At 41.1% G+C, this 11887-nt stretch overlaps 1 protein-coding gene across 1 annotated transcript; it reads right to left on the bottom strand.

Moving 5' to 3' along the window:
- Positions 1–3951: 3951 nt before the first annotated feature.
- LOC306757893 (BTB/POZ domain-containing protein KCTD1-like) lies at positions 3952–10698 on the bottom strand (the record flags this gene model as incomplete). Its single annotated transcript, XM_079243070.1, has 5 exons — positions 3952–5096; positions 7315–7620; positions 8474–8618; positions 9457–9635; positions 10462–10698. The coding sequence occupies 5 exons, from the start codon at positions 10696–10698 to the stop codon at positions 4935–4937; spliced, it is 1029 nt and encodes a 342-aa protein (XP_079099196.1). The 3' UTR covers positions 3952–4934.
- Positions 10699–11887: the final 1189 nt, after the last annotated feature.

The raw sequence follows: 11887 nt of genomic DNA, 5'->3' as shown, positions 1-11887 counted from the left end.
AAATTGCCCAACAAGATCCATAGCAGAAACAAGAACCCCGCTGCATCGGCTGGGAAATACACTGGCCAGGTGTTCCTAATCATCTTCATGGGCTCCACCCTCCATTTTCCGCTAAAGGAAAAAAAGAAAAGACAAACAAATAAAGCCCAAAGGGGCCATCACACAGCCTAATAATAAGGAACTGCAGTTTTCCAATCTTGAGGTAACAAAAACTTGGACCAATTTTTCTGCATCATTCTGTGACAATATATCCTTCATTTTACCAATATTATGTAGGTGGAAGAAGATGGTTAAACAACTCTAGAAACCGGTAAGGACAATTTGTCTTTACGTATAAAACTGGAGAAATGAAAAAATACAGTCAAAGGACAAATTCTGGTCAAAAATAATACCAAGATTCCCCGCTGTAGTACTGGAAGCCAAATTAAAGCCATCCAGAGCCATTTAGTTACATTGTCTGTTATTGTCAGGTCAAAGACAACAACCTCAGTCCTGTCTGTGTTTAGAAGGAGACAATTCAGAGTCATCCAGGTCTTTATATCTTTAAGACATCTAATATAATTAAACAAACTGCTGAGTTGGGGCATGTGTGATGCGCAAAGTATTGCTCCATGTACAGAACTCTGAGGAAAATGACTTAGTGAGGAAGAATTTATCATTTCGGTTAACAATCTGAAATCTGTCAGAAAAATATAAACTAAGCAAGATTAATGCTGTTCCTATAATCCTTAAGCCACTGTTTCAGAAAGAGTGTACATTGACTGTTAATAGGGATATTTTGATCAAATCCAGCACACATGTATTAATTAGAGCAGGGGTCACAACTCCAGTGCTCAGGCAGGCATACTGCACTGCAGGTTTTAGATTTTCCCTACTGTAGCCCAAATCAATACCTCCTTAACAGGCAGGTGCAGAAGGTGACAAGTTGCTGGAGAACCTTATCATTTAAATCAAGTGTGTTGTACCAGGAAAACACTAAAACCTGCAGGATGGCAGTCCGTAAGAACCAGACTTGGTGACCCCTGGATTAGAGAAAAAAATTCCTCAAACAGTCTGCGATGATGCAGTGTTTCTCACTCCTCAGGGACCACCGCCTTGCAATCCTACCTTAACTCACTTGACTCCAATCAATGGCTCATTAGCAGACCTGCAAAGAACTTGATGGGCAGTTTAATTAATCCAAATAAAGTGTGCTGGAGTTGGAAGGACTTGAGAGAATTGAGAAGAACTGGGATGTGGTCTAAACACAAGTTAAAGGTTTATATGATGCGGTTATTCTATGTAAGTCAGAGAGCTGTACAGGACAGAAATGATCCAATTAGATCAGGTTGTGAAGATGTCTCTAAAGCTGCTGTAAATGACACATTATCAATAGTGGGTATCATGGGATTTCTCTCTAATAGTTTAAGTTGTATAAAGATAATACTGACACAATACTGAAGCATGCTAACATGCTAAGGGTGGCTGAGTGGACCACACGTTATAGTGCTATTTTCTGGTTATAAACTATTGGAAAGAAATCTTACAATGCTAGTCTTTACATGTAGGTTTTGAATTTTTATAATTCAAGCATCGGCACTGTGAAATATTATTCTACCAGCCATTGTCCATCCAGGAACATTTAAGGCCTCTGCGACAGCATTCATCACACAAATGAACTAATTTTTCCACTAGAAATAATGGGTTGAAATATACGACCATTATATTATAATAAAGGTATTTATGAGCCTTCAATCTCACAGACTCACTATAAGATATCTTTGAAAATTTGAAATCAGGTCCTGAGGCTGAGGGTGGGGGAAAGAGGGAGGAATAGAAAGAAAGAAAGAAAGAAAGAAAGAGAAAGAGAGAGGGAGAAATGGCAAGGGAGAGATGTGGGAGTAGTGTTTTTGCTTTTATGCCATAGGTTACATTCATAATTACCTTGCTGGCATAAAATAGCTAACAGGCTTTTTCAAATAAAGGTAAGAGGAACCTACAGTATAAAACATTACCTACAGATCACAGAATAAGAAAGACAATTCTGGCGTTAGACTACATCCAGCATGCAGGGCAGCATCTAATACAGTATAGTTAGCACATTCATTAGGAACCGTTTCCACGGCTTGCACTGGCCTGTGGAACTGAGCAGTGTGAGGGCTGATGATCTGAAGATAAGGTGAATGAGTCCATCCACTGACCTTCACTAGTGGTGAGTAAGCAAAGCCCGAGGAGCGAGGGAAAGATGGCCATGGCCATTTTCTCTAGGCCCTACTCTGCCTTTTGATGACTGGAAATAATCACTACAGAGAAAGCAAGTGAGAGACATGATCACAGAAACACCACCAAAAAGAGGAGGATCTCACATTCCTTTATTCTCCTCCAAACCCCTGCCCTCTAAAGGACTGGAAGTTAGTTTCTTAATACCATTCATCTTTTCTCCAGCAGACTGTGTCCTGAGAGGAGAATATCTCTAATTCCTTTTCAAGTTAGTTTGAATCCAGGAAGTGGGGAGAAGATAGTGCTGGAAAAGGTCTCATTATGCTCAAACTGCCCCACAGGTTACGAACTCAAATTATATGCAGAAAAAGCGTCAAACCACAGAATTTAAAACCAAATATGTGCCCATTTTCTCTCTGAAACTAACCCTAAAAGCGTTTTAGTTTAAGTTAAAATTCCTTTTTGTAATTTATTAAAATATCCTTTTTTTTTTTTTCTTCTTTTTTTTTTTACACAAAGAATGAGATTCCAATGTGGAATTAAGAGACATCCAGAAAGTCCTTTGCTACCTGACAGACACCAGGTCTTTGCTTCAGATCTTGTAGATGCTGACTCAGATTGGGCTGTCTAGGGTGAGAAGTAACAGTACAAAACTGTGAATGCAGGCAGCTTAAGTCTTCTGAAAGGCCCAGATTTACTTTCTGAGATCAACAGAAAAGTTCAGACCTCAAAACAGAGTTTCTGATAGACGTGCTGTTCTTACTTGCTGGGACAGTTTCTGTCCCGTGTAGCCAGCTAAGACACGTTCAAGACGGTTTATTTTCCACCTGATCTGGTCACAGTTTAGTTTACTTTTTGTAAAATCATTGTAAAAATGAAAGAGCAAGAACAAGAGAAAACTGCATGTGACATTAGTGTTCCTGTGTACAGATGTGTACAGATATGACAGGTGATATACGAGCCTGTTAATCTAACTCAGTAAGGAAGAAAATAATTAAAAACATTACAATTAATATGAAAAAAAAAAACAGTGCTGTAACCTTTTTTAAATAAAGTCACCCCTTAAGTGGATTGTTTAATTAACCAGTTTTGTCACAAATTATCCTTGTGATTGTTAACACAGGTCACATCAGCTCAGCTGACAGCAACTGTGTCATAAATGCTTAATTAAGTTATTTTATTTTATGACTGAGGACAAAGCGTTGTTGTGCACCACTCAATGTTGCACCTCTGGCCTTAAGCAGTTTGCTCTAAAGGAAATCTGGGGCAAAGGGGCCTGAAAGGGAGACATATAGCATAAACTGCAGATAGCCAAAGAAAGTGGAGATTCTGCCAAAAGGGATGGCAACAAGACGACAGGGCTCAGTGTGGGATTTCACTTTGGATCTTGGCCCTGCAGGAACATGTGGAAACACAACTGACAGTACTTGCGTGGAGAAGTCGACTCTATTCAATATAAGTAAGTAAAGAGTGCCCTGTGTAGTGCACCAGCATAAAACCTCCAAAGTACAATATGGCCTTGGTAGTTTGATTCACCTCCCTGGTTGAAGAGAACTATAACACGACATTATGTAAAAGGAGAGGTACAATTCATCAAGTAAATACAAATTTGCGTAGTTATTGAGCTACACACTGTGCTGACGCGGCAGCAAAAACGGCAAACAGACAATCGACAAGTTTAGCTGAGATTTATTTAAGGTTTATTGCTACATTCCTCATAAACCTAAGGAGCGTATGTTTCTCAGCAATCTTAGAAATACCTCATGTTTATGCAATTTCATGTCAGCATGTGCTACAAATGAAAGTCATTTTGCTGTGGGTAGTACAATAAGCTTTAATCTGTTCAGTCATGTCTGAGGCAACAAATTTGCTTTAAAAAGATTCAATGTAAAAAACACAAACACATATACAATGAAAATTTACAAGTCATGACTCAAGAAAAGTATGATCCAATTAAATAAGTACCGAGTTCGCACATTGTGTTTGTAGCTCACACTCCCCATGAGGCAAATGGAGTGACATAATAATTTACAAATCGTTTCTTCTTTTTCCTGCGTACACAAGGATTTTTTTGTGTATTTTTTTTTTGTTGATAATACTAATGTTGTTTTCGTTTTATGGCATAAACTGCTAAAATAATCTCAATTAATGGAAAAATCACTTCATTTGGATCACAATATTGAACATCATCTTAACTGTTATATATATGCTTTTTGTTGAAACTAAAAGTTTAATACAAGTGAGACATTCTGTACTGTAAGCAACACATATATGACCTTTTTGGAACGAGGGATAAAAAAAAAATAAAAAAAAATTTGGCCAATATGCCAATGAGACGTTAAATCAAGTCACTGATGACAAGCTATACAACACACTACATCATCAACAAAAAGACTTTTATGGGTAAATTACAAATCATATTTAACCTAATGTAGGCTCCAAGTTTTAAAACAAACTTTGTTGGGAATCCAGCATATATAAATCCTTTTTTTTAATTGGTGTATGGGGGCGAGACAATCACAAATGTCTTTGCAATCTCAAACTTATCAAACGTCTTGTATCTTCTTATGGAAAAGTCTTCTGTTGCACTTCATTTTTATTCTTTAGAAGGTTCTTAAGTTTAAGAAAACAGAAACATCAACAAGGAAATGAAGAAAAAATAGAGTCCACAGAGCTCTGCAGCATTTTGGCTGCTACAGTAAAAAGTCTAGCGCCTCCTACTGCTTGGGAGGTTTCTAGTCCAGCTGCTCCTGCTTTATCCTGTTTGAATTGGGGCCTCGCTGACTTGTCCTCCTCAGTTCCCTTCTCAGGACGTACTCGCTGAATTGGGAAGCATCCACGCCTCCACCGCAGGAACCGGCAATCTCAAAGCCACGTTGTTGGAGGCGCTCTAGAACCTGGGAATGAGATGGAAGGTGGAAGCTGTCAGAGGCAATTTGTATCTTCATACATAATGGGAAAAGCAACATTGGTATCGCAGATTCAATAACAAGCGCTGCAAACTCATTTATCTTTGTCAGTCTGATAAAATATGTGTGGAGTGAACACATACTGAGATGCTGAAACTTGAATGTAACCTCCAAATTTTGCTCTGTCTCTCTGATTCTTGAAAACCCAGTAACAAACTCCAGTTGCATGCTCTTGTGTTAGTGCTAAGTCCGACAGTGGAGCGGTGGCTGTGGGTTTAAGCCGCGGCGACGTACGGTTTGTGACGGGACTTTGGAGGAGACTTTTACAAAACCAAGAGCCTGTCACATTGCTTCATGCCTCACTTTCATTGTTTTTAGTGTATGCATGTGTTTTTCTGTGTGTGTGTTTGCATGTAGCTGTTCCTGATCTTGCAGCCTTGCAGACATCTACAGACGTGTCTGGGGGGGCTGTAGGATCACATTCCATCGAAGAGGCCCCAGGGAGCAGTGAGGCTTTCTCTATGCCACTTGGCTCAGTATGGGCTGCTCAGCAACCCCCCCCCCCCCCCTAGTTGTCCCCCAGGCCCAAGCCTCCGCCAAAACTACAAAGGTCCCCCCGACTGCTGGCAGCACTCTCTGCTCCCCTTCCTTCTCTCAGCCGCCCCCCTCCCCCTGCCTCCATTAGCCGCAGATACAGCATTCACCGCCGGCATGCTTTAATAACCAAACAGGATTATGGGCCCTGCCTGGGGACAACCTGCCAGGGAGCATGCTCACTCTCTTGCTTGCTCTCCACGACTCACACACTTCTGAGACGGGTTTGTTTGTGTGTTTTTGGGAAAGAGGTGGAGATTTAACTTCCACAGATAGAGACACAATCCAAATCGTTGCGAAAACTTTCCAAATATGCATCCTCTTCATCAGCTATTGATGTGTATTCCGAGGATATTACCATCAATGAATAAGCGGAATATCAATGTATAATCGTAAAATGCGGCATTGCCAAAAACATGCTGATTACAACAGTTGGAAAATGAGAGAATATATATCTTAGTGCAATACACATCTTGCTTTAAAAGCTTTAGTGTTACAAGTGAGAAATCACTAGGCCTATGAAAGTATCATGCTAAAAGCTTTTAATACAGTGCAAACAGTATACTGACTCCCAAAAGCAAGCATCAAGTACACACTGACCATTATTTCTTACAATAAACTTGTAAAGACCCATGCTGTTTTGGTTCTGATATTATTATCAGAGCAATAAGCAGAAAGAAACCAATCAAAACATTGATATTATCCTGAAACAAGCATCAATCAAATAACACTTAAAGCCCATTTGATGTTTTCCATGTTTACATGTCTCCAAGTTTTCTTGTGGAACTGAGTGGCGAACATTTCCTGTCCTGCCCAAAAATGTCAACTGTGCATGAGCCAGAAAATAAAAGTAATAGTTATAGGTATAACTTACATCCTCTGAGTATGTTCAAAGCCTGTTTTTTAAAGGGAGGTATGAAAGAGGATTCCCTTTTACCACCATCTTTACCAATAATCAGCAAATCAAAAGGCCCACAAGGACCTTTACAGACTTTTTCAAGAAGGCTGTTTTTTTTTTCCTGTGGATGAGCTGTGAGATTAGTGGGAAACTCCTCTACCATTAGTCACTCTCCCCTGCGTTTGGACTTGTGTACTTGTCTTCACCATAGTTTGACGGTGGCTGCCTCTCCATTTATATATTTCTTTACTATAAGTTTTCATACTTTGAGTGGCATTGAAAAAGAAGAATAAAAAAATGTCAGAGTTGCAACAGATGGATTAAAAACAGACTTCAGCTGACCTTCCACCAGCTCTGGAGCCAAATTAAAGATTATTATTCCAGTCAGATCACAGAGAAGTAATGATTGTGGTAGACTTGTGCAATGATGACTTGGTAAATTGATGCTTTGAAGAACTCATCAAAGGACCTATTTTTCTGCAAGGGGTTTCTTATGATTTGGTTAGATTAAAAAAAAAAAAAAGAAAAACGATAAGAGACAGCCATCAGACTGAAGCAAAGATTTTTTTAAGCCCAAAAAACATAAAATCAATAAAAGCTGCTGGATGATCAGATCTTTGCTTCAGTCTTTTCCTTTGGACAGACTTTTTTTTTTTTTGTTTTGCTCTTGTTGATGAATGCAGACCGAGAAGCTCATAACAAAGACATTCCTACCTGGACAGAGTTGAGGTGGCAGTAGCCATTCAGTGGGAAGCGGATGACGTGTGTGGAGTCATGGTTCCAGCCAGCATTTACGGAATTGCACATGACGTCGCCAATCTCCGGAAACACGTCTTCGATCAGGGCTTTATCTCCGCTAAGCGTGATCCTCTCGCCGAGGTCAGGTGCAACACGTACCACCAAGCACTCGCAGGGGCGGGACACCCGACTCAACTCCTGGTCCTGGCGCCAACGCTCCAGCTCCGCAAGCATGGGCTGCAGCTGAAAGTACCGAGCCTCCTCATACAGCAGACTGTAATCCTGGGAAAAACAGGTTTCAGACATGAATAGTTAATGTCACCAGATTTTAAACATTGAGTTGTGATAGCACACTTCTTTATGTTGATGAGTCAACCTGTGAAAATGAAATAATTTGGAGAGCTCTAAAACTAAGTACCCAGAGAGCGAAATGAAAAGTACAAGATGAATAAATAAAGCAACAGTCAAGAAACAAATCAACAAAAAAGCTCCAAAGATGTCGCACGGTATGCACCCAAATAGCAGATCGTTTTTCTGCAGGCCTTCAGGTCCTTAACTGTACCACACTCTAGCTTTCTCATGCTTCCCTCAGAACCTACCAAATGTGAAACTGGCCTTTATCTGAACTTGAGCTTTTGCTTATTTTAACTTGAATACTTTCCACTGATTGAGTCACACAGTGGACAGGCCATCAGATAATGTGGCTATTTGTTTTCTCCCAAGGCAAGTTAAGTAATTACCAACTAAATGACCTATATCAGTAAAAATATGGAATGAAAATACATTGCATACAGTGAGAGTCACCCTGAATGGACATTGGCACAAGAACATACAGAGCAGTTGAAACATGTCATGTGGCCTCTAATGCTAGTTTGCTTATTTGCCTTCCAGTATATGAAAACTGATCATTGGAGGGAAGCAAATTACATCTCTCAATGGGAACTCATCAAGATTAAGCTTTGTTTGGTTGGGCCTTGATATTTTTGTCTCTGACATGGAGGCATTTTTCAGCAACTCAGGGAAGACCAGTGACCAAAGGCATTCCACGGCCTTAGCAGTCATTGTGTGTGCTAAGTTGCAGGACTGCTGACTGGCTGATGGGACTTCACAGTTTGTCGGATGGACATCCACTCACTTTGAAGTCCTCTGGAATGAGGAGCTTGGACGTCCTGAGGAAGTTGAGGATGTAGCGGAACATGTGTCCATCCCTGTCAATGAAGTAGTGCTGCTTCAGGCTGTCCAGGACTATAGGCTCTGTGCCATCAAAGAGACGACCAATTCTACACAGAGAGAGGAGGGGGTGATGGGTTAGGCAAAAAGGGAGGGTAGAAAAGAGGCCAGGAGGACAACATGGCAAGATTAACAACTTTTATCTTTTTTTTTTTTTTTTAAATTATTATTTAGAAAGCAAAAGTTCATTATGTTACTTAAAGACTAAACTTGAGAATTTGACTGTGGATCTTGTTAAGAAAGAAAGAAAGAAAGAAAGAAAGAAAGAAAGAAAGAAAGAAAGAAAGAAAGAAAGAAAGAAAGAGGTGGTCTGGAGAGGTCAGGGCCAGCTGGTGCTTGGTTGCCTGAGGCGGGGGTGCCAGTCACCCTCAGGCCTCAGGCTCGGAGCGACAGTGTGGTCTCCCAGCCTCCAGATGGCTCCATGCCCTTTGGCTCTTTGCTGCCGCTGTGGCATCTGTCAGAATAACCAAGTTGCTTTTGTCTGTGCTCCGCATTCTGCATCTCCTCAAAACTGTTTACCTCTCAAAATAACTGTGAGCTTTATTTCATAAGGAAGCGTGTTGTGATACACATTTTGAATGATCAAAACCCAACTGACACCACGGTTTTGAAATCCATCAGAATCGCTTCCAAGCGCATCCAAATGTGTGATTTGAAGAGTTGTGACATTTGACTGTCACATAATGACATTAAGCATTAAAGAGGCTGACATTAAAACTCTGAGGAAATGATGACTGCCAAACAAATCTGGGTTAAACACACTTAACTTCCTGTGAAATTTTCTAACCTGATGCAAGCAGAAGCAGAGATGCAAACAACCATGGCTCAAAACGACAAACTTTATCTTCATTACAGATTTATGCAAAAAGCCTAATAAAGGAGACTTACCGGGATTCTGGAAATTTGGTTAAGGTGGCCAGGCTGCTGGTGTACATGTGTCCGCCTACATCAATGTGCACAGGGGCATTGGATTTGGTGAGCTGTGCAGGTGTAGGGATGCCCTGGTTACTCAAGGGAGACACTGGTGACCGTGTGATCATGGGCCTGGACATGCTGGAGCGATTATCCTGCAGGAGCACAAGGGAAGAAAATGATGTGACACAATAAATATCTCAAGAAACATTCGCTTTTTTATGTTTTCTGCTGTAGATCATAAGTAAAACGAGCATTACAATAACAACCGTCTTGATTTAGAATAAAAACATGCATACAGTCCAAATGCACTATAATTAGACACAGTAATCTGTATATTTCTTCACACTCCAGAGCCAAGAAAGAAAAGGAAGACTTTTTTTTCTTTTTCATTTTTCACTGCAGGATAAAACAGCCTGACCTTGACCTGAATGTTGCCACAATCCACAAGCATTTCCTCCTGTGGGCCATAATCTCCAAAACCAAATTAATTTGGAGCATCAATCTCTCTTGGAAACGAGCAATAATGACTCTTGATTTGATAATAGGATTTGGGGAAACTATCTCATGTTAACCTACAAACACCATTTGCAGGCAATTTCTGCAAGGCTCTGGAAAAGAAAATGACTTTTTTTCCTTTTTTTTTTTTTTATCCCCAAAAGTTTCAGACCCTGCGTGGAAAACGGGAGATGCGCTGCTAGAACAGCCAAATCCCCGACAAATACAAAGGTTTGTACACACATGTTTTCGGATGAAGACAACATGCATGGAAGAGAAAACTGAAGCAGAAAAGCAGCAGAGGAGTGCGTGCGCGACAGTCACGTTAAAATGTAACAATTTGTGCGCAGTCAGTGTGACATGATAACGTGCACTGCTTTCAATAAAACTCAGGCTTCCGTCACTTCACTCCAAGAGAAAGTAGCCAAAAAATACATCAGTTTTAAGTTATTTCTCGCTTCTTTTTATTATATATTCATTTACCTGCGCTGGCATAACTGTGGTTGGAGAGGAAGTCACCGAATGGTCATTTTGCTTGAGCGATGCTGCAGGAACAGGCTCCCCTCTGACAGCGAACATGAGTGAGGTCTCCCTGCACTCCGCCGCTCGCATCGGCAGCCGTTTGAGGGAAGCGTGCACGGAGTCCTCCACGGAACTGATTGGACGCGGCCGCTTTTTCGCTTTCTGATGCGTTAAGTCCATGATATCCGTTTCGTCCATTACACCTCGCGCACTTGAAAAGGTTTAGGAGATAGAAGGCGGTCGTTTCTTTTTTTCCCTTTCTTTTTCTAACAACGCACCTGCCAAACTTGCAGAGAGGCGTAGAAAGCGGCGTGAGAGCGAGCACCGGGAGGGAGAGCGGCGGCGCCGTGGCTGTCACACGGAGCAGCTTCTTCGCAGTGGCTGCGAGAAGTCAAAGCCCCCGACAACATTAGCATTGTAGCGCCTGCGGCTCTGTTGGGCTGTCGCTGTTTCAGTGGCAGGTATGTGTGTCGCCTTTTCACAATGAAACCAATCCTGCCTGACAAAAAAAAAAAGAAGAAAAAAAAAAGGATGTCGTGGTTATACTGGTGGTGTCAGCAAGCGCAAATGGACCTTCCACAGCTGGCCTTTTGCCCCCTTTTGGAGAAGAGTTTTACTCCCTCCACTGCCCATTGTTCAGCAGCTGTTTAGTTCAGCAAGTGAAACCCTCCGTCTATCATAGTCCAGAGCTCAAAGAGTGGCAAACCCAACACTGTGGACGACCCACTCAACCACCTGGACACACACACACACACAACGCCAAATACCCACAGCTCCGTCACACAAAGTCAACCTAACTGCATTTTCATTTGATGCACCTTTAACACTATATATTTAAAGCAAACAGTTAGTTTTTCTTTCTTTTTTTGTGTTTATACCAATTATTTATAGCTAAGTATGAGCACAAAGTCATGTTACATCTACAGAATCAGATCACAACTCTCAAAAACATCATCTATCTCTGGGTGAGGAAAGATTGATTTATTTTTATTACTTTCGATAGGCTATGTAAGCGGTATAGTATGGAAATAACCCCGATGACCACATCAGCAAAACCACCATAATAATAATAATATTATATAGTATATACAACACCACGTCCAACTGCAGTTCAAACTACTTCCACAGCACTCTCCTGGGCTGTTTTTCTCAGAAAATGCAGGGAATCCACAATTTTTAATAACATTCAGATTAAAATTAATTAGTTCAACCACTGGCCTTAAAACATCCACATTCCTGCTTCTCATTGGCAGTGTGGGTTTCACACCTAGATACCCAATTAGCAATTAAGCTTGCCTTTGAGTGTAGGCCTCCAATGCGGTGTGTGATCCTGGTTTGATTTGCATGCCACTTGTGCACGCGCTGATAAGCGCAGGCAGCAGCCATA

The sequence above is a fragment of the Telmatherina bonti genome (genome assembly GCF_933228915.1).
Source record: "Telmatherina bonti genome assembly, chromosome: 7".
NCBI lineage: Eukaryota > Metazoa > Chordata > Actinopteri > Atheriniformes > Telmatherinidae > Telmatherina > Telmatherina bonti.
The sequence above is the reverse complement of the archived record's forward strand: the minus strand, read 5'-3'. Positions and strand labels throughout refer to the sequence as shown.